Here is a 26,179-nt window from a genome sequence, read left to right on the forward strand (position 1 = left end):
AGTGGCATGAATGTATATTTGTATATTTGTTGAATTTTTCCACAGAACTTGGGTAAGGAGCCAAGATTAGGAGTGTATTTTTGGCATAATTTTCCTACCTTTTTGTTTGCCCTATTTGGATCAGAGCAGACTTGCTAATCTTCCAGGACTTAAAGATTGATCCCCCAAACACTGCTCCCAGCAATCCTAGAGAAAAAAGATATAAGGTCACAAAAAGAACCTATGTTTAAAAAAAATCCTTGAACACTTTATTAGTTATGAACTTTTTGAAACACATTCCTGTGTAATCATCTACACTATAATCATCCACACTATCAATGTATTCCACATGGGAATTATAATTTGCTAAGGAGAACATGCCTGATCTCCTGAATCAGTTTTGTTTTGGAATTTTACAGAGATAACTTGAGGTCAATCCCCATTCTAAGATTAAAGAAAACAGCGTCAAACCTCTTCTTCATCTTTTGTTTCTCAAACTGCACAATTGCAGGTATAGGATAGCAGTTTGGAGTGGCTATAACTCTGGATGGAAGAAACCATGCTTCATTGCCATGGAATTAGGATCAACTGCACATGCGTCTGTGCACCCTTGTGTGTGTGTGTATCTGCATGTGTGACCTTCTAATGGCTTGAGTTTTATTTTTCAGGCATTTTCGGATTCCTGGCATTTGGATTTGTCTTCATTACGTTTGGCTGTCATTTTTATGACTTCTTTAACCAGGCTGACTGGGAGAGGAGTTTCCGGGATTATGTTCTGTAAGTGACATTGCCTTCTTCAGTTTGTCCCAGGCTCTGAAGTAGAAATTGTTAAATTTTGGGTTAAGTAAAATTTTAGAAGTCTGCAAATTCCTAATTTTCAGTTTAACCAAGACCCTGAGATTATCTTTAGGTCACCATATGGGACATACTTCCAACATTCCTTGCAAAAACAGCAGTGTGATAATAACTGGATAACCTGTTTTCTACTGTGATGTTGATTGAGGAATAAATATTGGCCAGGAAACCAGGAACAACTTATTTGAAATAGTGTCATGGAGTCAGTACTGTGCTTTTTGGAGAGTGATATTAGACTGGCAAAGGAAAGAACAGAATGACCGAGGAAATGATAAAAAGCAAATTATTGCGGATGCTGGAATCTGAAACCAAAAGAGAAAATGCTGGAAAATCTCAGCAAATCTGTCAGCATCCGTAAGGAGAGAAAAGAGCTAACGTTTCGAGTCCAGAAGACCTTTTGTCAAAGCTTTGACAAAACTTCTTTTTACTAGCAGAAAACTTTCTCAGCGATCTCTGCAGCTTTGTTTTTCATTGACCATTTGGAGAATCTGTTCTTCTCTTGTTTGATGTGCTCGTTTTTTCTTGTTAATTTCACTGCAAGATCCAGCACTCTTAAGATACAAGGGGCTGCTTTCATAACTTTTCAACTCATCTTCTAAACAGGTTGAAAACTTCTGTCTAAAATATTGGAACTTGCTACCTGCAAGTGTGCAAGTGTAGTGACTGCTACCCAGACCCCTTGTCAGCTCAGCTTGGATCGGAAGCTGGCAATCTCAGCCTCTTCACTTTCTGTCCTTTTTTCAAACTTAAGTTCCACTTTTCTTTAAACACAAAATCGCAGCTCTTTCTTCTGAGGGTTATTTTCTCTTCATTTTTTTTCTATGTTATTTCCAAACTTCTGAGCCAATTTGCGTTTGCGTCTCAACATCACACTACTCATAAATCTTAAGCCACAGGCAGTGTCGTCATAATCCATTTTATCCTTATTGTCAATGGTAATGATGCACACTACAGACTTTGTCAGAAAATCAAAGGGTATTTATTAATATGAAAAACTGTACATAGACCAGCAGTCCCCTGGCTGCCCCAGTCTCTACATGTCTTCTACATTTCTTCATACTGTCTTCTTAAAGAGACTCCACTCTTGGGGTGGTTACCCATTCGCTGCCCCAGTGGTCCTTCAAACCAGGTGACCCTCTTCTTGTGTTGCCCTTAGAGGGACAATGATGCAATCACCACACTGGACCTCCTTCTATTTGGAATTTATATATCATTTATGCATCAGGAGTTAGCCTTGGCTTAGTGATAGCATTCTTGCCACTGAGGTTTGTGAGTTGAAGTTCATTCCTGAGTCTTGAGCACATAATTTAGGCTACACTCCAGTCCAGTACTGAGGGAATTCTGCACTGTTGGAGGTGCCATCTTTTGAATGAGTTGTTAAATTGAGATCTAGTCTATCTTCACACGCAGATGAAAAAATGTCACAGTACTAATCAATGGAGAGGAGGTGCTTTGTCTCCTGTACCCCAGCCAACATTTATATCTCAACCAGCGTCAGTAAGAAACAGATTATCTGGTTATTTATCCCATAACTATTTATGAGACCTCACAGCTGTCCTTCACTCTATTGCAATAGTATCACATTGACTGGAAAGCACTTTGGGATGTTCTGAGGTCATCAAAAGAGCTCAATAAATGCAAACTCTTTTATTTTTTATATTCAACATTAATTGTCAGCCTCACATAAGGAAGTCACCATGAAGAATAGGATAGTATGTGACATGAGTCAAGAATAAGTTACAGTTTGGTTTTTTGCCAGGCATGGATGCAATGAAACCGATTGGTATCTCAGTAGTTAGTTAGTATATATATTTGATTATTTAAATTATTTGTGTATATTTGATTGTGTTGTGAATGTCTGTATTTGTTTGCATTTCTTGACCTAACTTGCACATGTACATTTGTATGAATGTTTAAACAAATTCTTTACATTTCATCCCTCAGGTGTGAGGCCAATGTCTCTATTGCTGAACAAACCAACACTCCTATCCCTGAATGCAGCATTAAGAATCGCCCCAGTCTACTGGTGGAAAAGATAAACATATTTGCCATGTTTGGGACTGGCATTGCAATGAGTACTTGGGTCTGGACCAAAGCTACAATCTTGATCTGGAAAAGGACATGGTTTAGGTATCAAAAGTCTCTCTGGGATCAGGAGATAATGGAAAAGTTAGAATTGTCATGACCAAAATGTACTTTCTTGTAATTTTTGTCTGTGATGTCTTTGGTACTTCATGACCGCGCACTGCACAAGCTCTCACCAATCCTGTTTTCAAGATCACAAACCATCTCTGATGCATAGGCTTGTCATAGTCATGTGACTTCTGTCATCCTTGGTGTCTAAATACCTGAGAACAGAAGTAATTTCATCCCTCACATGGAATATTGCTTTTCATTTCAGTAATATCACTGAGCTCTAGCCCCGCTGGCTTAATAAGCAGCTAAGCTGTATTCTGGAGCAGGAGGAATAATAATCAGAGTACAGATTTCACAGCTGAACTGAGATTTAGCACAGTGAGTTATTATAATCTGAAATTCACTATTCTAAAGGATGGTGGAAACATTTGATTAAAGGCTTTCAAAAGGGAATTGCGTTTATACTTGAAGATGAATTATATGTAGGGCTGAGAGGAAATTAGGAGAGTGGAGTGAATTGGACAGCTCTTTAACAATGCTTACATAGGTACAATGGGCTGAATGACTTACTCCTCCAATAAGTGAATGAGAATGCTGCCAGCTTTCCAGATGTCACTAAGAAGCCTTTAATAGTAGGTAGGCCAAACCTATGCAAGCCTGTACGTCAACTATGGCTCAGTTAGTAGCATTCTTGCTTCTGAATCACAAGGTGTCAGATTTAGGTCCCACTCCAGGACTTAAGCACAAAATCAAGACTGATTTTGAACACTAAATTCTTGAACTGCAGCACTATTTAAAAAGTGCCATATTTTAAATGAGATGTTAAACTGAGACCCCATCCACCTGCATGGATGGATGCATTAGATTCCATGGCACTTTTTTGAAGAAGAGCAAAGGAGTTATTCCCCAACGTCCTGGCTAAAATTTAACCCTCAATAAACATCACAAAAACAGATTATCTGGTTGTCATCCCATTGCTGTTTCTGGGAGTTTGCTATGCAGAAATTGACCGCTGCATTTCCGACATTATAACAGTGACCACAGTTGGCTGTAAAGCACTTTGAAACGTCTGGAAGTCATGAAGAGTGCTCTGTAAATGCCAGTCTTCTTTTGATGAGTAAAGCGACAGGACTGGGTCATTCAACCCCTTTGTCTAAGTTAGACAAGTTTTAACTTATCTAGTCCATCTCCTTTCAGCCTTCATGACATGATGCACAATGGTTTTGACCCTTTTCGCAGATTTCTCCACCTCCAGACATTTCAAAGTGCTTTACTTTCTGAACTGTAATCACTGTTGTAATGTGGGAAATACTGCATCAATTTTTGAACAGCAAACTCCCAGAAACAGCAATGGAATAACGACCAGATAATCTCTATTTACTCCCAGTCAGAGATTGATGGCGCATGTAGATTTTTAAAATATTTTTGGGAAACCCTGTGAAAAAAAAGTCAAAACCATAATGCATCATGTCATTAAGGTTTAAAGGGGATGGACTAAGTAAATTAAAATAATTATTGAGTGATGTGGGGCTTCCATTTGAAAGGTTCTTTGGGTAGTCTGAGATTGGGAACACTTAAGGAGGTAAGCAATCCATATAACAGTGATCTAGCGTTTACAGATTTAGATGAATGGCAACTGCCAGTTAATGGGAAAGCTAGGTCAGTGCAAAAAATAATAAATGTGATCACAGTGAGGAATGTGGAATTAAATATGATGAGGAATTAGAGGGTGCCTGTTCATAAAACACTAAAGCCATCACGGAACATGACTAATTGCCTCAGCATACAAGTTATTAGAGTAGATCCGCGGAAGTTACACCTATTACAGCAATGTATAGGGTTGATGAAACCATGCTTGTGTTATCATGACTAGATTTGGTCAAAGAATTAATCAGATGAAATTTAAAGACAATGAGAAAGGTCTCCACCTATGAATCAATGAAGAACGGGGAGAAACGTGAGGTTAATTTGTTCCTAATGACAAATATATTGGAGGAGAGAGGCTCCAGTGAATCAGTAAGGTACATGTGGAGAGACACTGAGCCCTGATTTGAATCTAACCTGTTCAGCAAGAAGATTAAAATCAAGGCTATTATGTAGAATCATGGGTTCGATCAACAAATCTAATAAATTATGAGCCTACGGCAGCATGGTGACACAGTGGTTAGCATTGTTGCCTCTCAGTGCCAGGGACCTGGGTTCAGTTCCAGCCTTGGGCGACTATATGGAGTTTGCATGTTCTCCCGTTGTTTGAGTTCCTCCAGTTTCTTCCCATAGTCCAAAGATGTGTAGGTTAGGTGGATTGGCCATGCTAAGTTGCTCCTCAAGTGTCCGAAGATATGTAGGTTAGATGGACTAACCATGGTAAATACGCAAGGTTACACAGACAGGGTGAAAGGGAGCATTTGAGTTGGATGCTCTTATGGAGAGTCGGTGCAGAATCAGTAGGCTGAATAGTCTCTTTCTGCACTGTAGTGATTCTGTGGTGTAGCATAGTTAGTAATGCCTTCACATTGGAACTTTCCCCAGCGAAGAGGACTCCCATTCATTTGAAATGTTCTGTGCAGAGTTGGAGATTGGGGCAGAGTGAGTGGACAATTGGTTCAATTAGTGGCATAGCTTTACCCTGGATTTAAATAGGTGGACCAAAATACAATATCATAAGCTAATAACAAGGATAGGTAAAGGTCAGTCTGATATAGTCAGTGCTGCCCTCAACAAATGATTAAAAACCCAGCAAAATACCGGTCATTGGAGCACAAGAAGAGATCTGGGCAGTGATCAGACTTCAAACTGGTCTTGCTGTTCCTACAGTGAAAGTACAGGTATCTCAATCTGAATTTAAGTCCTGAGAAGCAATTTGAAGTAAGTTATATCGATTAAGAGTCAGAAATCTTCTACTTACTCCCCCCACCCCTTCCCTTCTCTGTACCTGGTCCTAGCTGTTCAAAAAAAACCTAATGTCTTCTATATTTTCAGAATTATTGGTCGCAGCGATGATGAGCCAAAGCGAATTAAGAAGAGTAAAATGATTGCCAAAGCTTTTTCAAAGCGAAAGGAGTTGCTGAATAATCCAGACAAAGAGCTATCATTCAGTATGCAAACTGTGTCTCACGAGGGGCCAGTGGGTGAGTTATCTATTGTCAAGGGGCTGGTCTCATTCAGTATTGGATTATATACGTTTGAGTACTTGGTGAAATCAGAGCAGAAAATACTAGAAATACTCAGCAGGCCAGACAACATCTGTAGAAAGAGAAATAGAGGTAACATTTCAAGTCAATGACCTTGTGTCATAACTGGGATACGGTAGAAATGTAACAGGTTTCAAGTAAGTGAAAGAATGGGAGAACAAAAGAAAAAAGTTTGTTATCGATTGGAAAATGGGAGAGATTAGATGACAAATGAAATGATAGTGGAAGGCAAAATAAGATTGCAGTGGGGCAAGTAAAAGGAATCAAAGATGATATAAAGATGGGAAAAGCAGAATCATGAGCAACTGGTAAATTGATAACATTGGAAGCTGTTCTGATCTGAAATTATTAAACTCAGCTTTGAATTTGGAAAGTTGTCAAGTGCCTAATCGAAAGATGAGATGCTGTTCCTCGAGTTACCATGCACTTCAACAGGTTGCCAAAGACAGAGAGGTTAAAGTGAAAGTGAGATGGAGAATTAAAAACCATAAGTGAATAAATGAGAGGAGATCTCATTGAGACGTATAAGATGATGAATGGGATGGATAGGATAGAGGTGGAAAGACTCTTCCCGCTCAAAAAAGACAACAGGACTAAGGGGCACAGCCTCAAGATAAAAGGGGGGCGGTTTAGAACGGAGTTGAGGGGGAACTTCTTCACTCAAAGGGTGGTGAATCTCTGGAATTCTCTGCCCGTTGAAGTGGTGGAGGCTGCCTCGCTAAATATTTTTAAGACGCGGGTTGATGGGTTTTTGATAGGAGAGGGGATTAAGGGTTATGGGGAGAGGGCGGGAAAGTGGAACTGAGCCACGACAGATCAGCCATGATCTTATTGAATGGCGGGGCAGGCTCGAAGGGCTGGATGGCCTACTCCTGCTCATATTTCTTATGTTCTTATGTTCTTAAGTGACCAGAAACTCAGGTCTGAAGAAAGTTGTTCATCAAAGCACTCTCACCAATCTAGAGGAGACAGTGTGTTAAGCAATGAATACAATATACTAAATTGAAAGAAGTCCAAATAAATAATTATTTCATCTGGAGAACATGTTTAGGGTCCTGGATGATGGGAAGGGAGGAAGTAAAATGGCACTATTTGTTGAAACTTAGCTGTTGTTAAAAATAAATGTTTCCTGGTTCCAGCTGAAAAGTCAATTATCGTGATTAGGGAGGGCAAGGCTGAATCAGATGCCAGTAGTTTTTAGAAGGAGATTAGACTGTATATAATTTACTGATAAAAAAGTGATTGAGGCACAGATGCTACACTACAGGCTGGAACAGGTTAACCTGGCTAAGTGCCTATGCTTTGATTTAATGATTTTGAATTCCATTGCCTAGATTTTTCTTTGATTACTGTTCTGTGAAACTGCTACGGACATTTCACTGCTACATCAATCTACCTTTCTCTCCTCCAACCATTGCCCTTTCCTGAAATGTGTATCCTATGACAGTAAGACACAGATGGTTTGGGGGGAAAGGTTTTGTTTGAAATATATCTTGGGGAAGGGAAGGGAGGAAAAGGAAGAAGTGAGAAATCAATATTTGAAAATCATTCTGCATTTTCAGCTGGAATCAACTTTGACCTAAATGAACCATCTGCTGACCTCTCATCTGCCTGGGCTCAACACGTAACAAAGATGGTGGCCAGAAGGGGAGCCATTTTACCTCAGGACATTTCCATCACTCCAGTCGGGACACCAGGTGAGATAAACAATTGGTTTGCCAATAAATCAGTTTAACTTTCTTGTACCTCTGTGTCATTTTTTTTTAAAGGCAGTTTGAACCTTCCACTGTTGTGTTTAACCCATGGCACTTGCGGGTGGAAGGGCAGGAGGAGGGTAAGAGAGATTTATGATTTATTTGTTGTCCCATACCCCCTCAATCTGAGCTTGGAAACCAATAACCTTCCTACAGCACCAGCTCCGATGACTGTCCAGAAGTCAGCTGATGCCTTGAACTGACATGGTCATCTGTTTCAAGATGTGGGTATGCCGGCGTTGGACTGGCGTAAACACAGTAAAAAGTCTGACAACACCAGGTTTTAGTCCAACCGATTTATTTGATAATAGACTCACAAGCTTTCGAGGTTTCCCTCTTCGTCAGGTGAATGGAGAGTTCTGGCCTCAGACAGAATTCTAATCAGTAATCTCTAAACTGTCTGTGCTTTATATGCTCTGTCTGAGGCCAGAACTCTCCATTCACCTGACGAAGAGGGAAACCTCGAAAGCTTGTGAGTCTATTATCAAATAAATCGGTTGGACTAAAACCTGGTGTTGTCAGACTTTCATCTGTTTCAATGCAGACCAACACACACACACGTATATATATAACTGTGTGCCCACATCAGCAATAACAACCAGACCTTACTGGGGTATTTAGGCCACCCCCCCGCCACCCCCCCAAGGCTATGGACCAGTAGGTTATAAAGTTGTAATTGCCGTGTAAGTCTTGGACCTGCTGGCCTCCATGTCAGAGCCATTGAATTGCAATGTTCTATTTCAGTTCGTTTGCTGAATTAAAATTCCCATACCTACTCTGCCATAGTAGACAGATATCATGCTATTTCCAAAAGCTAGGGACCATCTTATTTTAAATGGCTGGGGTTGCTTGAAGTGCTTGAAACTGAGAAATAGCGAGAGTTTTGAAACCTGACTTTATTTCGGCTCATTTCAGTGCCACCAGAAGAGAACAAGAGGAATCTCTGGATCATTGAAGCTGAGATTCCCCCTGAACTTCAGAAGAAAGCCGGGAAGAAGAAGAAGAAGAGGAAGAAAGGCATCAGACCCCTGGGGCCTACAGAGGAGATGCATGACATGGGCTATTGCACAGAGAGAGTATCCAGCACTGTCCCACGCTTACCTAAGTTGACTGGGCAAAACAACTTGGTGTCTAAAACTCTGGAACCAGCTGACATTCAGGATAATTTACCGGGCACTCTCTTGAATTCCGGAATCAACCCTGCATCCAACAATGGGTGGTTTCTCAGAGGAGCACTCAGCAGCTCCTCGGGGTACAAGTGGAATGCACCTCTGAATTTGATTGCAAACCCTCTGTCAAATGATGACATCCTGCAGGATGAACTGGGATTTTCCCGAGGAGATCGATTCCGGCCCCCGCAGAGACCATGCAATCACCCATTCCCTCATTCCTTGGCCAATATGGAGGTTGGAAGACTCCCTGTAATTAATATCCCCCATTTACCAAGATCCCAGGGTAGAAGGACTGCTGTTGCACCTGTACATTCCAGAACAAATCTAATGGATGCAGAGTTAACGAATGCCAACTCTGATTTTTGAACCTTGGGCCAATATTGGTTTTGTTTAAGGCATCATCCACACACGATGCAGCATATCCAACTGCAGCTCGGGACTTTTGGTTGCAACGGTTCGAATAAGTTTATGGAAACCATTGGAGGTATTTTACCAAACTCCGAGGAATGTAAATGGCTAGCAGCTACAAGTAGATTTATGTTCAAATGGATTCATGGAAACTATGGGGAGTGCTTTACTACCTTCCTGAGCGATTGCAGCATCCCATCGCATTCAGAACCATCTCCTGACAAGAGACCTTCCATGCCCCGAGGTTGTGTAGAACATCAGTAACAAATCATCCTAAAGCACCAATTTGGTAAAGTTATAGAAGAATTTCTTGGATCTGAGGTTTAGTGAATTGGTCAGGAATGGGAATGCAAGTAACTTCCATTCTCACCTCTGCTAGAACAGGCTGATTCATATATCTTTGACAGAAGAATAAACGTATGTTGACCACACCTTGCCTTCATTTGGATTTTGTACCCAACAAGTTACATCATTGAAGTTTATGGAAGGAGTGGTTCATCATGCCTCTGCTGAACCTTTCCTACAGCAATCCAATCTTGTGCCAGCTTCCAGTAATTATTTTTTTTTAAGATGCAACCCAAAGACTCCAATGATAAAGCAATTCTCTTTGTAAAATACATTTCTCATGATCACCTTCCTCAGTGAAAATTTGATATTATTCTTTGTCACTAACTCACCAACCAGATGAATAACCATTGAACAGGTTGCTTTAATAACATCACTCAGTGTTACCGAGTTCCACTTCCAATTTTTTCTTCTGCTTCTAACATCAGTGACAAAAGTTGGTGCATTTTGTTTTACAAAGATCAAACTTGTTGTTCCCTGAATTTATGTAAAAAATAAAGGAGAAAAAGTTTTAAGGTCAGGAATGGCCCATTTAAAAAAAAATCAAATTGAGGAAATGATGTGTCAGGATTTGACCCAGGCAACTCTGTCCTCTGAAGGGAAGGGAAACGTTAGTCATGAAAAATTGCAAGTGTCATTAGCATCAAGGTGTTCCCAAGTCTGTGTGGGAGCTGAGATCAGCAGTGTTCATGAAGTCCAAGATACTTAGGCACAAGCTTATTATACAGTTGTGCCCATGCTAAATGAAAGTCTGTTGTGGTGCTGCCTGTCTATGTCAGTTTGTGGGGGATATCACAACTATTGCAGTGTTCACTGTGTACAGTCATTTGCTGCTGACCATCCTTGCTAGAATGATGAAGTGAGTCAGATCAATCTTTTTTTCCTGCTGAAGTGGTCACTCCATAATGAATACCTGTTCTTTGCAACTCTATCTGTGGCCAGCTTTTATTTTCCTCCCTCAATCTTCCATTCAATGCTTAACATTCCCCACTTCTAATATGGGTGCTTTCAATCCAAGTTACAAGTTTAAAACTGCCTGTACAGCGCTCATTGTACACGACCTGGACCTATGTTTTTACTGTGTTCTACTGAACTTGATTTTTTTATTACTGTACTGTCCATTTTCTCATCCTCTATCTTTAAACTGTAGGTCATCAAAAACTCTACTGCCCATATCCTAACCAATATCAAATCTTGCTCACCTAGTAGTTACTTGCCTACATTGGCTTCTGGTCCCACAGTATCTCATTTAAAATCTTCAACTTTGTCCTTAAATTCCTTAATGGCGTCACCTTTCTATATCTCTGTAACCTCTATCAACCCTAAAACAAATGGCTGGAAAGTACAGAGAGATGATACAACCCTTCAGACCGCAGGAGACCAGTAGTAGAATTATGCTTAAAAATGACAGAGAGACAATAAAATGTAGCTCAAAGTCTATTAAATAGTCTTCCTGTTGCAAAAACAACTTATGTAAATAATTTGTTTAACGAAGAACACTGCAGTGCAGTTTCAGTTATTGTGTATTTGGATTTTTATTTGACCAGATTATGGTATTAGAATTGGAGTAATTCTAAAAGAAGTGTATCGATAGAGAGCAGTGATTTTTGTGTGAAGAAAAACACTAATATGTATCATATACACAAAAACGTGAACAACATTTTTACATGTAACAGAGAATGGCATTGGAAGTGTCCAGGCTGGCAGTACAAAGTCCCATTGTATAGCAAAAAACATGAATAGTCAAGGTCCCTGAATTGCACTCCCGACCTATAATTACGCTACCTGAGAACACATTAGGAATTCATAGTATTTTAGTGGCTCCCAGTCATACCCTCCTCCTCCTCTTTGGTGGCATGGGTACAGATCTCCATTCAGATTACACTGTAGACTAGTGATATTCAGACAATGTGTGTGTTTCAAATTACTCCTTTTGCCATTTTAACAGAGGTGTTAATCCATTGATTTTAAATGGATAAATCCCTATGTGTAGCAAAGGAATTGGATGATCACGGTCATGCAGCTTAAAAAACATTTTTATTTAATTTTTTTACTTTATTCGTGTGATGTCAGTGCTGGGGAAGGTCTGTATTTGCCCAGTGTCACCATCAATTCTCAAGTCAGAGCTGAAGTAGCAAATGTAGAATACAACTTTTTACAAGATCCTGCCCTAACCACTTCCTAAAATGCATGGCATTTTCCTTCCCTGCTAGTGACAATTTGTGCCAATTTTAACCAGGTCTACCTTTCCTAGCAACGAAGTGATTTGGCCCTAAAACAATTCAAGAGATCCAACATGTCAAAGTTTCATAACTTGATGTTATTACATAGCTCTGTTCCACACTCCTTTAGCTATTGCCCCTGCTTCACCCTCTCACTCTGACCTTCTGTTAATATCAGTAAAAGCATTGGAACATCTTCATTACACAAGCCAGCCCAGTGTGATCTTCTTGTTTTAACAGAGGGCAGCAGTCAGCATGTCAACCAAGGCAAAGATGGACTTGATGCAAATTGGAAAGGAGGGATACCAAGATGCCCATTAGTGCCCTTCCAGAACCTGTGAGAACTTGCTGATTTTGATGTTGAACAATTTAAAGTGCTGTCTCCAAACACAAGCTATATTTGAACAGAAGGAATCTGGCATTGTGGCACTGGTTGCTTATCTCTGTTTCAAGTACAAAAATATGGCCCGTAATGGTGGAGAGGGAAATTTCTCAAGTTTGCTGTGCCTGTAAGAGGCCTTGTGTTTTCTCAGTGGTTGAGGCTCCCTTTTGCTGCCCCTCCAGGAATATGTGACAAGAGTGTGTCAAACAGTGCAAGGCCAGTGTAACCCCTGATCTTGCTCCACCTGGTCCTTTGGCACTTAAATGCATTCTGCATTTTTTAACCCCATTGTTTCTCTGTCTTATCTCCATTGCTCCAAAAAGGGAAGCATGGAAGGTTTAAACTTTCTTATTTTGAAAGATGAAAGCATTTGATAAGCATCATGTCAATTTGAACGATAGTGTAAAATGGATGATAGTGATTAGGCAGTTCATTTTACATCTCTCCCGACTTTTATTTCCCAATTGCTGATGTGTTATGCTATCACACAAAGTCAAAATAATCCACCTAGAGATTAATGTGCATATGTTTGTGAACCCCACAAAGAGCCAATATATTGAGAATCTGTATATCTTCCTCACTTCCACCATGCATCTGGTTCTGTAAAATGTTGAAAAATTGTTTTTTTATATAGAAATATAATGGTTATTTTTGTACCATATATAGCCATTTTTAAACTTAATGTAATCAGTGTACATAGATATCTGTAGAGTGGTTATGTATTTTGTGGCAACAGGCAGGAAAAGGAGGTCATTTTTAATACTTCCGTAATTCCTTAGTATGACATCCATTTGATGAAATGTTTTTCACCTGATAATTTTACAATAAAGATGTTTTTTTCAAACCAGCAGTTAATCAAATTGTTTTCTTCAGAAATTATTCTCCTAATTTTCTCTCTGTCTGTTGAAGAAGCTCATCTCTACTGGGCTATCTGTTCCACGGGCAACCCTGCCCTCCATAACCACCCCCAGTCCCTTGTGTGCTATCTGTTGCTGGCACACAAATGTGAGTTCTACCACAGAGACATGGTCAAACCTCATTATATATCTTCATCTGACATCTTTTTGCATTTGAGCGGGATGAATGGTCAGCATTAAAAGCTTATTTACTGATCCAATATTTTCCACAGAACACACAACAAAGGATTTGAGGTTTTCCTGGTCTGTATGGGATCTCTATAAGAGTGATGGTATACATCTGAACCAGAGGGGAACAAATATCCTGGGGGGTAAATTTGTGAAGGCTATGCGGAGTGGTTTAAACTGATTCAGAGGGGGGGTGGGATCCTGGGTAGAGGGGGTGAAAGTGAGGGGGGCATAGAAGAGGATGGCATTGCACGGCATTGTGAGGGTGGGGCGGAGCGAGGTTTGAAATGTATATACTTTAACGCGAGGAGTATTCGCAATAAAGTGGATGAACTTGCAGCGTGGATCAGTACCTGGGACTTTGATGTTGTGGCCATTTCAGAGACGTGGATAGAGCAGGGTCAGGAATGGATGTTGCAGGTGCCAGGGTACAAGTGCTTTAGTCGGAGTAGAGAAGGAGGTAGAAGGGGGGGTGGAGTAGCATTATTGGTCAAGGACTATATCATAGTGTCAGAGAGGAAGTTTAATGAGGATTTGTCTGTTGAGGTAGTATGGGCAGAAATTAGAAATAGGAGAGGAGAGGTCACCCTGTTGGGAGTCTTTTATAGACCTCCAAAAAGTTCTAGAGAGGTTGAGGAAAGGATTGCAGAGACGATCCTGGTTAGGAGTGAAAGTAATAGGGTAATTGTGATGGGGGATTTTAACTTTACTAACATTGATTGGAATAGCTATAGCTCTAGCTCGTTAGAGGGGTCAGTTTTTGTTCAGAGTGTGCAGGAAGGTTTTTTAACTCAATATGTAGATAGGCCAACTAGAGGTGAGGCTATATTGGACTTGGTGCTGGGAAATGAGCCAGACCAGGTGCTAGACTTGGAAGTTGGTGTGCTTTTTGGTGATAGTGACCACAATTCGGTTACGTTCACCTTAGTGATGGAAAGGGATAGGCATGAACCTCGGGTCAGTAGTTTTAGCTGGGGGAAGGGTAACTATGAGGCCATTAGGAGAGAATTAGGAAGCATTGGTTGGACTAGGAGATTACAGGGACTAGGAACGTCTGAAATGTGGAGTTTGTTCAAGGAGCAGCTACTGTGGGTCTGTGATAGGTATGTCCCTGTCAGGCAAGGAGGAATTGGTAGGGCTAGGGAACCGTGGTGCACGAAAAAAGTTGATTTGTTGGTTAGGAAGAAGAAGGAGGCTTATGTTCGGATGAGGCTTGAGGGCTCGGGTAGTGCAGTAGAAAGCTTTAGATTGGCTAGGAGGGAGTTGAAGAGGGAGTTAAGAAGGGCTAGAAGAGGGCATGAGATGACTTTGGCTGATAGGATTAAGGAGAATCCTAAGGCGTTCTATAGGTATGTCAAGAATAGAAGGTTGGTCAGGGCAAGATTAGGGCCAGTTACAGACAGTAGGGGGAAGTTGTGTGTGGAACCGGAAGAGATTGGAGAGGCATTGAACCATTATTTCTCTTCGGTGTTCACACAGGACGATATGAATGTAGCTGAGGAGGTCACTGGGGTGAAGGGGTGTAAAATAGAAAGTATTGTAGTTGATACAGAGGATGTGTTGGATATTCTAGAAGGGTTGAAAATAGATAAGTCCCCTGGTCCTGACGGGATTTACCCTAGGATTCTATGGGAGGCAAGAGAGGTGATTGCAGAGCCACTGGCTCTGATCTTCAGGTCGTCGTTGGTCTCTGGTATAGTACCGGATGATTGGAGGACAGCGAATGTTGTCCCATTGTTTAAGAAGGGGAGCAGAGACTTCCCTGGGAATTATAGACCAGTGAGTCTTACTTCTGTAGTGGGCAAGGTTTTAGAAAGAATTATTAGGGATAGGATTTATAGTTATTTGGAGAGTAATGAATTGATTAGAGATAGTCAGCATGGTTTTGTAGCGGGAAGGTCGTGCCTTACTAACCTTATTGAGTTCTTTGAGAAGGTGACCAAAGAGGTGGATAGGGGTAAGGCAGTAGATGTGGTATATATGGATTTTAGTAAGGCGTTTGATAAGGTTCACCATGGTATGCTTCTGCAGAAAATGCAGATGTATGGGATTGGTGGTAATTTAGGTACTTGGATCAGGAATTGGTTAGCAGATAGGAGACAGAGGGTGGTGGTTGATGGTAATTATTCATCATGGAGTTCGGTTACGAGTGGTGTGCCTCAGGGATCTGTTTTGGGGCCACTGCTGTTCGTAATCTTTATTAATGATCTGGATGAGGGTATAGTTGGGTGGATTAGTAAGTTTGCTGATGACACCAAAGTCGGAGGTGTGGTAGATTGTGAGGAAGGGTGTCGAAGTTTGCAGGGTGACTTGGACAGGTTGCAGAGCTGGGCCGCGAGGTGGCGGATGGAGTTTAATGCGGAGAAGTGTGAGGTAATCCATTTCGGTAGGAATAACAGATGTGTTGAGTATAGGGCTAACGGGAGGACTTTGAATAGAGTGGAGGAGCAGAGGGATCTAGGTGTATGTGTACATAGATCCCTGAAAGTTGGGAATCAAGTAGATAAGGTTGTTAAGAAGGCATACGGTGTCTTGGCGTTTATTGGTAGGGGGATTGAATTTAGGAGTCGCAGCGTCATGTTGCAACTGTACACAACTCTGGTGCGGCCGCACTTGGAGTACTGTGTGCAGTTCTGGTCCCCACATTACAGGAAGGATGTGGAGGCTTTGGAGAGGGTGCAGAGGAGGTTTACCAGGATGTTGCCTGGTATGCAGGGGAGGTCCTATGAGGAGAGACTGAGGGATTTGGGGTTGTTTTCACTGGAAAGAAGGCGGCTAAGAGGGGATCTTATAGAAACATATAAGATGATTAGAGGTTTAGATAGGGTGGATGGTGATAGCCTGTTTCCTCGGATGGAGAAATCTAGCACGAGGGGGCATGGCTTTAAATTAAGGGGGGGTAGTTATAGGACGGATGTCAGGGGCAGGTTCTTTACCCAGAGGGTGGTGAGGGACTGGAATGCCCTGCCTGCTGCAGTTGTAAATGCGCCTAGTTTGGGGGCGTTTAAGAGATTGGTGGATAGGTTTATGGACGAAAAAGGTGTGGTTTAGATTAGTGGGTCAATGTTTTTTTTTAAAAATAAGACTGGTCGGCGCAACATTGTGGGCCGAAGGGCCTGTTCCGCGCTGTAATGTTCTATGTTCTATGTTCTATGTATGCTACTCTCTGATCTCTAACTGACCGTCTAATGTGCAGTTCCTCACTACCTAAAACATCCTGAGCATCACTACTCCTGTCCCTGTGAAGATGCAGGTTTCTCATTAAGCCCACAAATTCATCAGCCTCTGGCTTTGTAGAATTTCTCAGTGCTTTTCTGGTATTAGTCAATAGATTCTCCTGCTTTATTATATCAGAATCTTGCGTCAATGGTTGTATGGATTGTTCAACTTTGTTGTACAAGCAAAGTCAGCTTTAACTCAATTCAAAGTACACTTACCTCCTGAATCATAAAGTTGTAGGTTTCGAAGTCCTATCCCAAAGACTTGTATACATGTGGCAATTCCGGCATTGGACTGGGGTGGGCACAGGAAAAAGTATCACAACCCCAGACTAAAGTCCAAGAGGTTTATTTGGATTTATGTGCTTTTGGAGCGCTGCTCATCTGATGAAGCAGCAGTGCTCCAAAGGTCCATAATTCTAAATAAACCTGTTGGGCTTTAACCTGATTTTGTGAGACTTTTTACTAGACACAATCAAGGCTGACATACTGATCCAACTGACACTGAGGGAGTGCTGCGCTGTCAGAACTGCTGGATTTTTGGATGAGACATTAAATTGAGGTCTCACCTACCCTCTTAAGATCTATTGGTATTATTAGATGATGTGCAAGTACATTCACAGAGTGACACAGCCAACATTTATCCTCTAGTCAATATGTGAAACAGGCCTAAATTTTCACTACATGAAGAGTTTAGCATGCTATTGTTGCAAAAATGCTGGAAGAGGCCAAAATTCAGAAGTTCCACCCTCAAACACAGCATCTATCATTTTCACAACGGTGGGAACATGCCTGGGACTGGGAATCATGCATATACGTTTCGTGGAGGCAGCAGCCCATCTAAATCAGCAACTGCCTCCCCTTGTATAATTTTGGTGTAAGAGGTGTCTGAAACCCGGTGTGTACAGATTACATCTGGTAGGGGCGGGTCTGAACTTTGTGGATTTATTTGGCTAGCCAGGGTGTCCTTTTGGAAAGGTTAGGTTCCTTTGGATATGGTCTTGGGACATCTTTGGGGGAGGTATGTGTCCTTTTGGATTGCTATAAGTGGGCATGAATGTGCATAAACCTACTGGAACTTTGAAGCCCACTGAAATAGTCAAAAACAGCTCAGAAGTGTCAAGATAAGTTGTAAAAACACCTGTCAAGAGTGGCTATCAAACACAACTGCCAAAAGTGTCAAGATTACCTGTCCAGAAGATGTCACAAACAACTGTCAAAAGTATTGCCTTTTAATGCTGGAAAAAATTCTGCAGTGTTTAAAAAAGACAGCTTACTATTTCATTATTTACATAATCCTTAGGCCGGGATCTTATCACTGTTCATGCTGGCGGGATTTTCCCATCCCACGGCAGTGAACGGAGAGTTGGCTAGCTGCAAATTCTCCAAGCTTCCTGTAGCGGGAGCATGGCATGAATGACAGGTAAGATCATGCGTTTAGTAGTTCCATTATAGCGTTAGTGCTGCATGACCGGTTTCAAACTGTCCATTATCCTATTAGGGTGCCTTACATTTCAAAGTTTGATTGACAGGTCCAAGTGGTATGTGCTCTTTGATAAAGTTTTTATAAAGCTTTGCAATGGAGTGAAATGCTTGTTGTTTTAAGGGAAAAGGTAGTTCAAAGAATGTAAATGTAGCAATGGGATTTTATGAATGAGATTTTTTTTAATATATAAAATTTGCAATGGAGATTTGAAGTTTTACTTGGGTCCATGGTGGATACTGGGATGAGTTGGCATGATAGGTATATGGACAAAGGATGGTGGATGGAGTCATGGATTGGCATGAGTCGGCACCCGGTTAGCATTGGGGCTATAAAGGGACATGTGGGTTGACAGAGGGGCATAAGTTGGAATGGGAGCTAAAGCACCAAGGGGTGGGCAAAGAAGCATAGGTTGGCATGGAGGGTGTGAGAAGCCATGAGAGTTGGACAACGGACATGACTATGGATGTGGCGTGTGTAGGGGTGAGGGCAGGTGAGCGGCTTAATGTTTTATTTTCTTATTAAACCTCAACACGGTGCTGGAGCATTGAGGCAGACCTTCTGTCCAGCCTCCCTCCACACTCAGCATCTTTGCACTCGTTCTCGGGTCACCTGGCCCAACTCTGAGGAAACCCACCATCCTAAAATGAACATCTGATGTTTGGTCAAATATTTTTAGAAGGCTCTTTGCAAAGCTGGGAATATTTCTGATCTTGCACACCCAATATGCAGAAGAAAATCTTCTAGATCACTGTGTGGTCATTTGTCTCTGTGCTGCTTGTCTGATTTGGCTGGACACAACTGAAAGCAGTGATTATTCTTTAAAAGTAGCAATACTAGCCATGAAAAAATGCATTTAAAAAGTACTTAATTAGATGTAAAGCACTTTTTAAATGCAAGTTTACCTCTTTCTAATCTAAATATATGTTTCTATTCTCTTTATAACAACATTATCTTTTGGATCCTTGTTCACCCACTTAATTGAAATCTCCTGCAGTACTGACCAGCTGTGACATTTCATTTGGCAAAACACCAAACACCCCATTAAGATATATCAATAAATAACCCACAATGTTATGAAATAAAAACTGAAAATGCTGGAAAAACTCAGCAGATCTGGCAGCATCTATGGAGAGAGAAACAGAGTTCTGTACAACTCTTCTTCACAGTGTTACGATTTGTTGTCAGGATATACAAGATAACCCAGCGTTCCTCACCAAAATGTAAAAGCAAAATTCATAAAAATAACAGTAACTTCATTGAAAATACACCAGCAAATCTCAACAACGCACCAGCAAACTTCACCAGAAATACACTGGCAAAATTCACTGAAAACACATCAGCAAAATTCACTAAAATGGCAGCAAACTTCACTAAAATACACCAGTAAACCTCTTAAAACATTCCAGTAAATGTCACCAAATACACATCAGCAAATCTCATCAAAAGAAAACAAGCAAAATTCACTAAAGTAACAGCAATCTTCGTTAAGATAGATCAACAAACGCACCAGAATTACATCAGTAAATTTGGCAAAATACAGTGTGTTTAAACAGCGCTTTATTTTACAGAAGTACTGTGAGGAGGATGTTTAAAGATATTTCTCCCAGGTGACTGCCAGAACTAATAACAGCAAAACCAAACATTCCAGAAAAATGCCAGTGGCAATCCTGAAACACATTTAGCAAGGGACCAGGAGATGGTGCTGTTGTAGAATATAAACATGAGTGAAGAGGCATGGCTCCTGGATATTTCTACAATATTAACAATGAACTAGCATATTGTGCTATAATTCTACAGAATCCGAAAGGAACAATCTTTGTGATTAAAGACCATGTTACCTACCTCAGCAAACCAGAGGAAAAAAGGAAAAAAAAGTCTTGCATTTGTACAGAACCTTTCATAAGCTCAGGATTTTCTAAGTGCTTTCTAAAGGATGTTCTAAAATACTTTTGAAGTATAGACACTAGGAATTTGGCAACTAAATTGCGCACAGCAAGCTCTCACAAACAGCAATGTGATAATCACAGCCTCTTCTGCCTGACTGAACTTGTTCTTACATTGAACAATTTCTCCTTCAACTCCACTCAGTACCGCCGACAAAAAACTAAAAGAAGTGTTGCTGTAGAATCTTCTACAGGTCCTAGTGATTCCTGCCTTTTGGTGGGATACATTGAACATTTTTTGGTTCCAGTCTTACACAGGCCCTCTCTCATCTTTTTTATTTAAAATTCCTTCACCAGATGGAGTACCTCTGGCAAAACCAGCAGTTACTATCCACCCCTAATTGCCCTTGAGAAAGAGATATGAGCCACCCAGTGGAGAACTGAATGGTTTGCAAGGTTATTTCAGAGGAAATTAAGCATCAATCACATTTCTGTCACATAATGGCTAGGCTGAGTAAGAATGGCAACTTTTCATCTTTAAACAACATTAGTGAGCCAGATGGATTTTAATGACAATCCATTGGCCACCATTACTAATATTAGCTTCCAACTTATTTAATAAACTGAGTTTAAATTCTCCAATTATCAAGACATGAGTTCAAATCCCATCATGGACTTGTTGGTCCAGACCTCTGGATTACTAGCCCAGTTACTTAACCATTGAGACTATTCCTATTTCTGGCACCTTAATGACTTTATCAGTGCTGCCTCTTTTTTGGGTCCTGGGGTAGAAAATGTCATCAACTTTGCTTCACATTTCCACCCCTCCCTTGCTGTTACATATTTCATTTTTGACTCTTTCTTTTCCTTTCTTAACTTCCCTATCTCAATTTCTGGGGATAGGTTGTCCATCAATATCTGTTGCAAGCTCACTGACTCCCTAGCTTCCTTGATCACATGGAAAGAAGTAAAGGACATTATTCCATTCTCCCAGTTTCTCCATCATAACTGTTTCCTAAATGTCTTTCTTTTTCCTTAAGTGTGGATTTCCTCCCTACAGTGGTTGACAGGGTCCTTGATCACATCTGTTCAATTTCGCACACTTCTGCTCTAACCCCTTTGCCTCCCTCTCAGAATCACAATAAAGTTTCCCTTGTCCCCACTTCCATCCCATCAGCTTCAATACTCAATGAATCATCCTCTGCCATTTTTGTCTGTTCAAGCATAATGCCATCAAACACATCTTCCCCATCTCTCCCATTTCAGCATTCCAAATGGACAGTTCCCTGCACAATACCCTGATCCATTCATAAGAGCATATGAAATAGGGACCCCCCACATGCCTGCTCCTCCATTCAATACGATTATAGCTAATCTTCACTTTCCCGCCCAGTCCCCACATACCTTGATTTCCTGAGAAACCAAAACTCAGTCTCATATCTCAGCCTTAAATATACTCAATGATAGAGCATCCACAACCTTCTGGGGTAGACAACTCCAAAGATTCATAAAGCTCTGAGTGACAAAATGTCTCCTCATCTCAGTCCTAAATGTATAAACCCTTTATCCTGAGACAGTGCCCCCATGATTTAGATTCTTCATTGTCTCAATGTCTACTTCATCAAGCCCCTCTCAATCCTGCATGCTTCAATTAAATTACCTCTTCTGAATTCCAGAGAAAATGGGCTCAGTTTACTCAGGCTCTCATCATAGAACAACACTCTCATCGCAGGAACGAATCTAGTGAACCATTACAATACCAACAACTCTTCCAAATTTTCTTCCAACACCAACAACACCCCTCCCCATGCAGATGCAGAAGACTTAACAGTTTCATTTCCTCTCTTCCCTTCCATCCAGGGCTTTGAACGTTCCTTCCAAGTAAAACAGTGATTTCCATGTAGATTGGGTGATTGCATTGTTGAACATTGTCTGCTCAGTCCTCTTGCATGACTCTGCTCACCCTCTTGTAATATTAATTCTTCATTCCCACTCTGACCTCAGTATCCTTTACTGTTCAATAGAAGCTCAAGAAATAGCCCTTCATTTTTCAATGAGACACTTCACAGCTTTCCACACTCAGCATTGACCTCAACAATTTCTGGTACATTGGCGATAACCACTGCTCCTTTTCTTTTTTGAGAGCACCTACTGGTTATGGTTCTACTGTTGTAATTTAAATGTCCTGGAGTTCCATATTTTGTTTCTTCACTTTCTCATTAATACCCTACTTGCGTCATTTAATCACTGCTGGCCTCCGTACACTTTTCCCTAAGACCATAAGACATAGGAGCATAAGTAGGACGTTCCCTGCTTTTATACTTGATTGAAAGCTTTGCATCTCTAATATTTACCAAATTTGATCAAATGTCATCCAACTGAAACATTCACTCTATTTCCCTTTCCACAGATGGTGCCTGAGAACTGCTGAACATCTCTGAATTTTCTATTTTTATTTCAGATTTCCTGTGTCTGCAGTATTTTGCTTTTATTGTGGCAATGGGATAATGGCCAGATCACCTGTGACATAATGATGTTAGTCAAGAAACAAATATTGGGTGAGACAATAAAGAGAAGTCACTTGCATTGCTTTGAAATAATGCCATGGGCTCTGGTACATAACCGAGAGGGCAGAGAGGGTCTTAGCTTAACATCTCAACCGAACAACGGTGCAGCACTCCTTCAGTACTGCAAAGGACATTGGCCTGGATTATCTACTCAAATACCCCAGAGTTGGACTAGAACCCATGACCTTTAGACACAGAAGCAAAGTGCTAATTACATAGCCCCAGACTGACATGTAAACCACAAGTTAAAGTGATGTGACACATAGCAACTTTTTTGAGACACTAAACATTGGTTTGTTTTCCTGACCATGAGTATAGGGACGTAATTTAATTAGTTGATTTCATTTCCAGCTCATTAGTGGCCGGGTGGTTGCCATGGGAACATATGGAATTTTTTGAAGTACATATTTGAAGGGAACACAGCATGCCTTCTGTTTGACAGATTATACTGCAAAAGTTATACTCACAGATGCTCTATGATATGAAATAATTCACATGCAACTACTTAATCTTAAAAATTATAGTGTAAAATTGGGCCCCAAGGAATTTCATAAGTCCTTTAAAGTATAAACATTTGGCCAAAAACTGATTTGAGCATTTTGGAATCATTTAATAGCTCTTCACCTGATGCAACCTATGAAGAATTGATGCTGGAAGGAAACTAGACAAGTAAGAGGAGGCTGAAAGATTTGGGAAATAATCTGGACTTAGGTTTTATTACTGGGGCAGAACATGACTGACCGGACCTTAATAGGAGTCAGTGGGGCAGATGGGTAGCAGAGGTGTATGTGGGTGCTTGATCATGTGACGCCTGTGAGATGTAAAAGCAGGAGGTGACATGTGGTCTCCTGGTTTGGGTATGCCAGTAACATGTGTCAGTTAGTCAATGTTAAAATTGATGGGAAGCTGCATTAATATCTGACTGGAAATAGCTGAAGACTGGGATAGTCCCATACTCCACAGGATACAACAGCCCATTGTGCCATCTGGGATTGGCTTTTATCTGGAGAACAATGGTATGCAAGACTGCTGTTGTCTTGAAGATATGAGGATGGGTAGTTTTGAATTTTTATTGGGAATTGGAGAGTTTTACACAGAATGTTCTCTTGGGTGTTAGAACAGGTGAGGGAAAGTTGATAGAGGAGAATCTACACTGTCCAGGAGCAGACTAGATTGCCTGTTTATGTGCTTGTGTGCAAATATGTGTATGGGTGTATGAGTGTGTGCCTGGGCATGTGTTTTGTGCATCTGCACACCTGCATGCACATATATGCATCTTTGTGTGCACTGACATGCATTTGTGCTTTCATGACTGCATTTGTAAATCTGTGTGCACGTACATGTGAACATGAAAGGATATGAAGTGGATCAACTTGGTCAAAATAGTCTGTCAGTCCCACTGAGGGTTAAGTATAGAATCCTGCATTCCCTGCGGGGAGCTGCTCCTACAGAGTATGTGGGTTCAATGTTTGTCCATCTGTAACCCATGTTGGAAGCACTGAATCACTCCTCCGGTTTAGAGTTACCAGAAGACTGAAGCGAATCACTCATTGGGGTAAGACTTGAGATGATCTGAGATTTAAAACAAAATTTGTTTGAAATAAAATGTACTAACTACTTATGCAAGAAAAACATGTCCCACCTTCAGAGGTGCAGCATGCTTATCCAGTTCAGAACTTAATCATAGATCTGGTTTGCTTCCTTCTGTGGCAAACTTGCAGATCTCATGTTGTGGTAGGCATGATATCATTGAGTCATAGGATAATCCAGCAGATGAGATAGTCAAGTGGGTGGATAAGTGGCAGATGGAATTTAACCATGGAAAAAGTGTGAGGTACGGCACTTTGGAAGGCGTAATTTGATAAGGAAGTATAATATGAAAGGTCTGACACTAGGAAGTTCTGAAAAACAAAGGGACCTTGGCATATTTGTCCATTGATTTCTGAAGGCAGAAAGGCAGGTTAATAGGGCAGTGAAAAAGGCGTATGGCACACGTCTTTATCAATCGGGGTATAGATTACAAAAGAGAGAGGTCATGATGGAGTTGTATAGACCTTTGGTCAGGCCACAGTGGAGGACTGTGTGCAGTTCTGATTGCCACATTATAGGAAGAGTGTGAACGCACTGGAGGGGGTGCAGAGGAGATTTACAAGGATGCTGCCTGGAATGGAATATTTAAGTTATAAAAAGAGAGATTGGATAGGCTTGGATTGTTTTCATTGGAAGCAGAGAAGACAGTGGGGCGACCTGATTGAGGTGTTCAAGATTATGAGGTGCATGGACAGAGTGGATAGGGAGCAGCTGCTCCCCTCAGTTGAAGGTCAGTTAATAGGGGACACAAATTCAAAGTGAGGGGTGGGAGGTTTAAGGGGAATTTGAGGAAAAACCTTTTTATCAGAGGGTAGTGACGGTCTGGAATGCAGTGGCTGGGAGGGTGGTGGCGCCTCACATCCTTTAAAAAGTACCTGGATAAGTACTTAGTATGCCATAATATTCAAGGTTGTGGGCCAAATGCTGGCAAGTGGGATTAGGTGGGCAGGTCAGGGCATTTCATGTATCAGCACAAACTTGATGGGCCGAAGAGCCTCTTCGGCACTGTAGTACTCTGTGAGACCATTCAGCTCATCAAGTTCGCACTTGCACTTATGAAGAGCTATCCAATTAGATTCACTCCCTGCTTTTTCCACATATTTTTGCAACTTCTTTCTCCTTCAAGTATGTATCCATTTCCTTCCGAAGACCACTATTAAATCTGCATTCACCACTCTCTCAGGTAGTGCATTCCAAGTCCTAATTGCTCTTTAATTATAGAATGACAATATTTTGCATTTATATATAAAGTCATAAGGCATAGTGTTACCAATAGCAAATTTACAAGATTGCTTTGTCCTTGAGGTAAATTGAAGTGTCATGTGACCTGCTCTGAATTCTGCCTGCCAAGAAGTCTGGATGCCTTGATTGCTAAGGGCCCGGGTTGACTTATCAGGAAGATGGTGCAAGATACTCACACTGTAGACAATACAAAGAGCAGCTGTACCAACTGTGGACAGACTGTTAGTCTCCCTGTCTCACAGGGAGGTGTGAGGAGCATCAGCCTCTATAAATAATTATACTTTAAACTGTCAGTTTAATTCCAAGATAAAATGGAGTTGGGATCTATCAGATTGCTCATTAGCATTTCTATCTGGATACAAGGTCTATGTGACTCATGTTGCCATGTAGATAGGCTTTGGAAAGGGAAAAGTCAATAGAAAGTAATTATGGTATCAATATATGGCTTTTCTAAGATATCCCTGAAATTTTCAGACACATGTCAGTCTGCAAGAATCTTGAAAGCTAGAGGGAAGGTAGGATAGCCAGTTCCATGCTAAAGCAGAAAAAAAATACTCCTTATTGGTTACCACACAAAGCATAAGTGCAAGCTTGTGCACATATTGAAGAGATTGAGTTCATAACAATTTAAAGGAGGCTGGAAGATTCACCTAGCTTGGGCCAA

The 26,179-nt window shown here is 41.0% G+C and overlaps 1 protein-coding gene across 1 annotated transcript in view; it reads left to right on the plus strand.

The window, feature by feature from the left end:
- Positions 1-13,291, plus strand: part of smo (smoothened, frizzled class receptor) — a 28,248-nt gene extending 14,957 nt beyond the window's left edge. The window contains exons 8-12 of the mRNA XM_080207609.1: positions 648-756; positions 2,779-2,964; positions 5,950-6,098; positions 7,724-7,858; positions 8,831-13,291. Of these exons, the coding sequence (XP_080063735.1) occupies positions 648-756; positions 2,779-2,964; positions 5,950-6,098; positions 7,724-7,858; positions 8,831-9,453 (1,202 nt within the window). The 3' untranslated portion in view covers positions 9,454-13,291. The remainder of the gene's footprint in view (positions 1-647; positions 757-2,778; positions 2,965-5,949; positions 6,099-7,723; positions 7,859-8,830) is intronic.
- The last annotated feature ends 12,888 nt before the right edge of the window (positions 13,292-26,179 follow it).

Source organism: Carcharhinus amblyrhynchos, chromosome 19, assembly GCF_965287045.1.
Source record: "Carcharhinus amblyrhynchos chromosome 19, sCarAmb.v2.hapA, whole genome shotgun sequence".
NCBI lineage: Eukaryota > Metazoa > Chordata > Chondrichthyes > Carcharhiniformes > Carcharhinidae > Carcharhinus > Carcharhinus amblyrhynchos.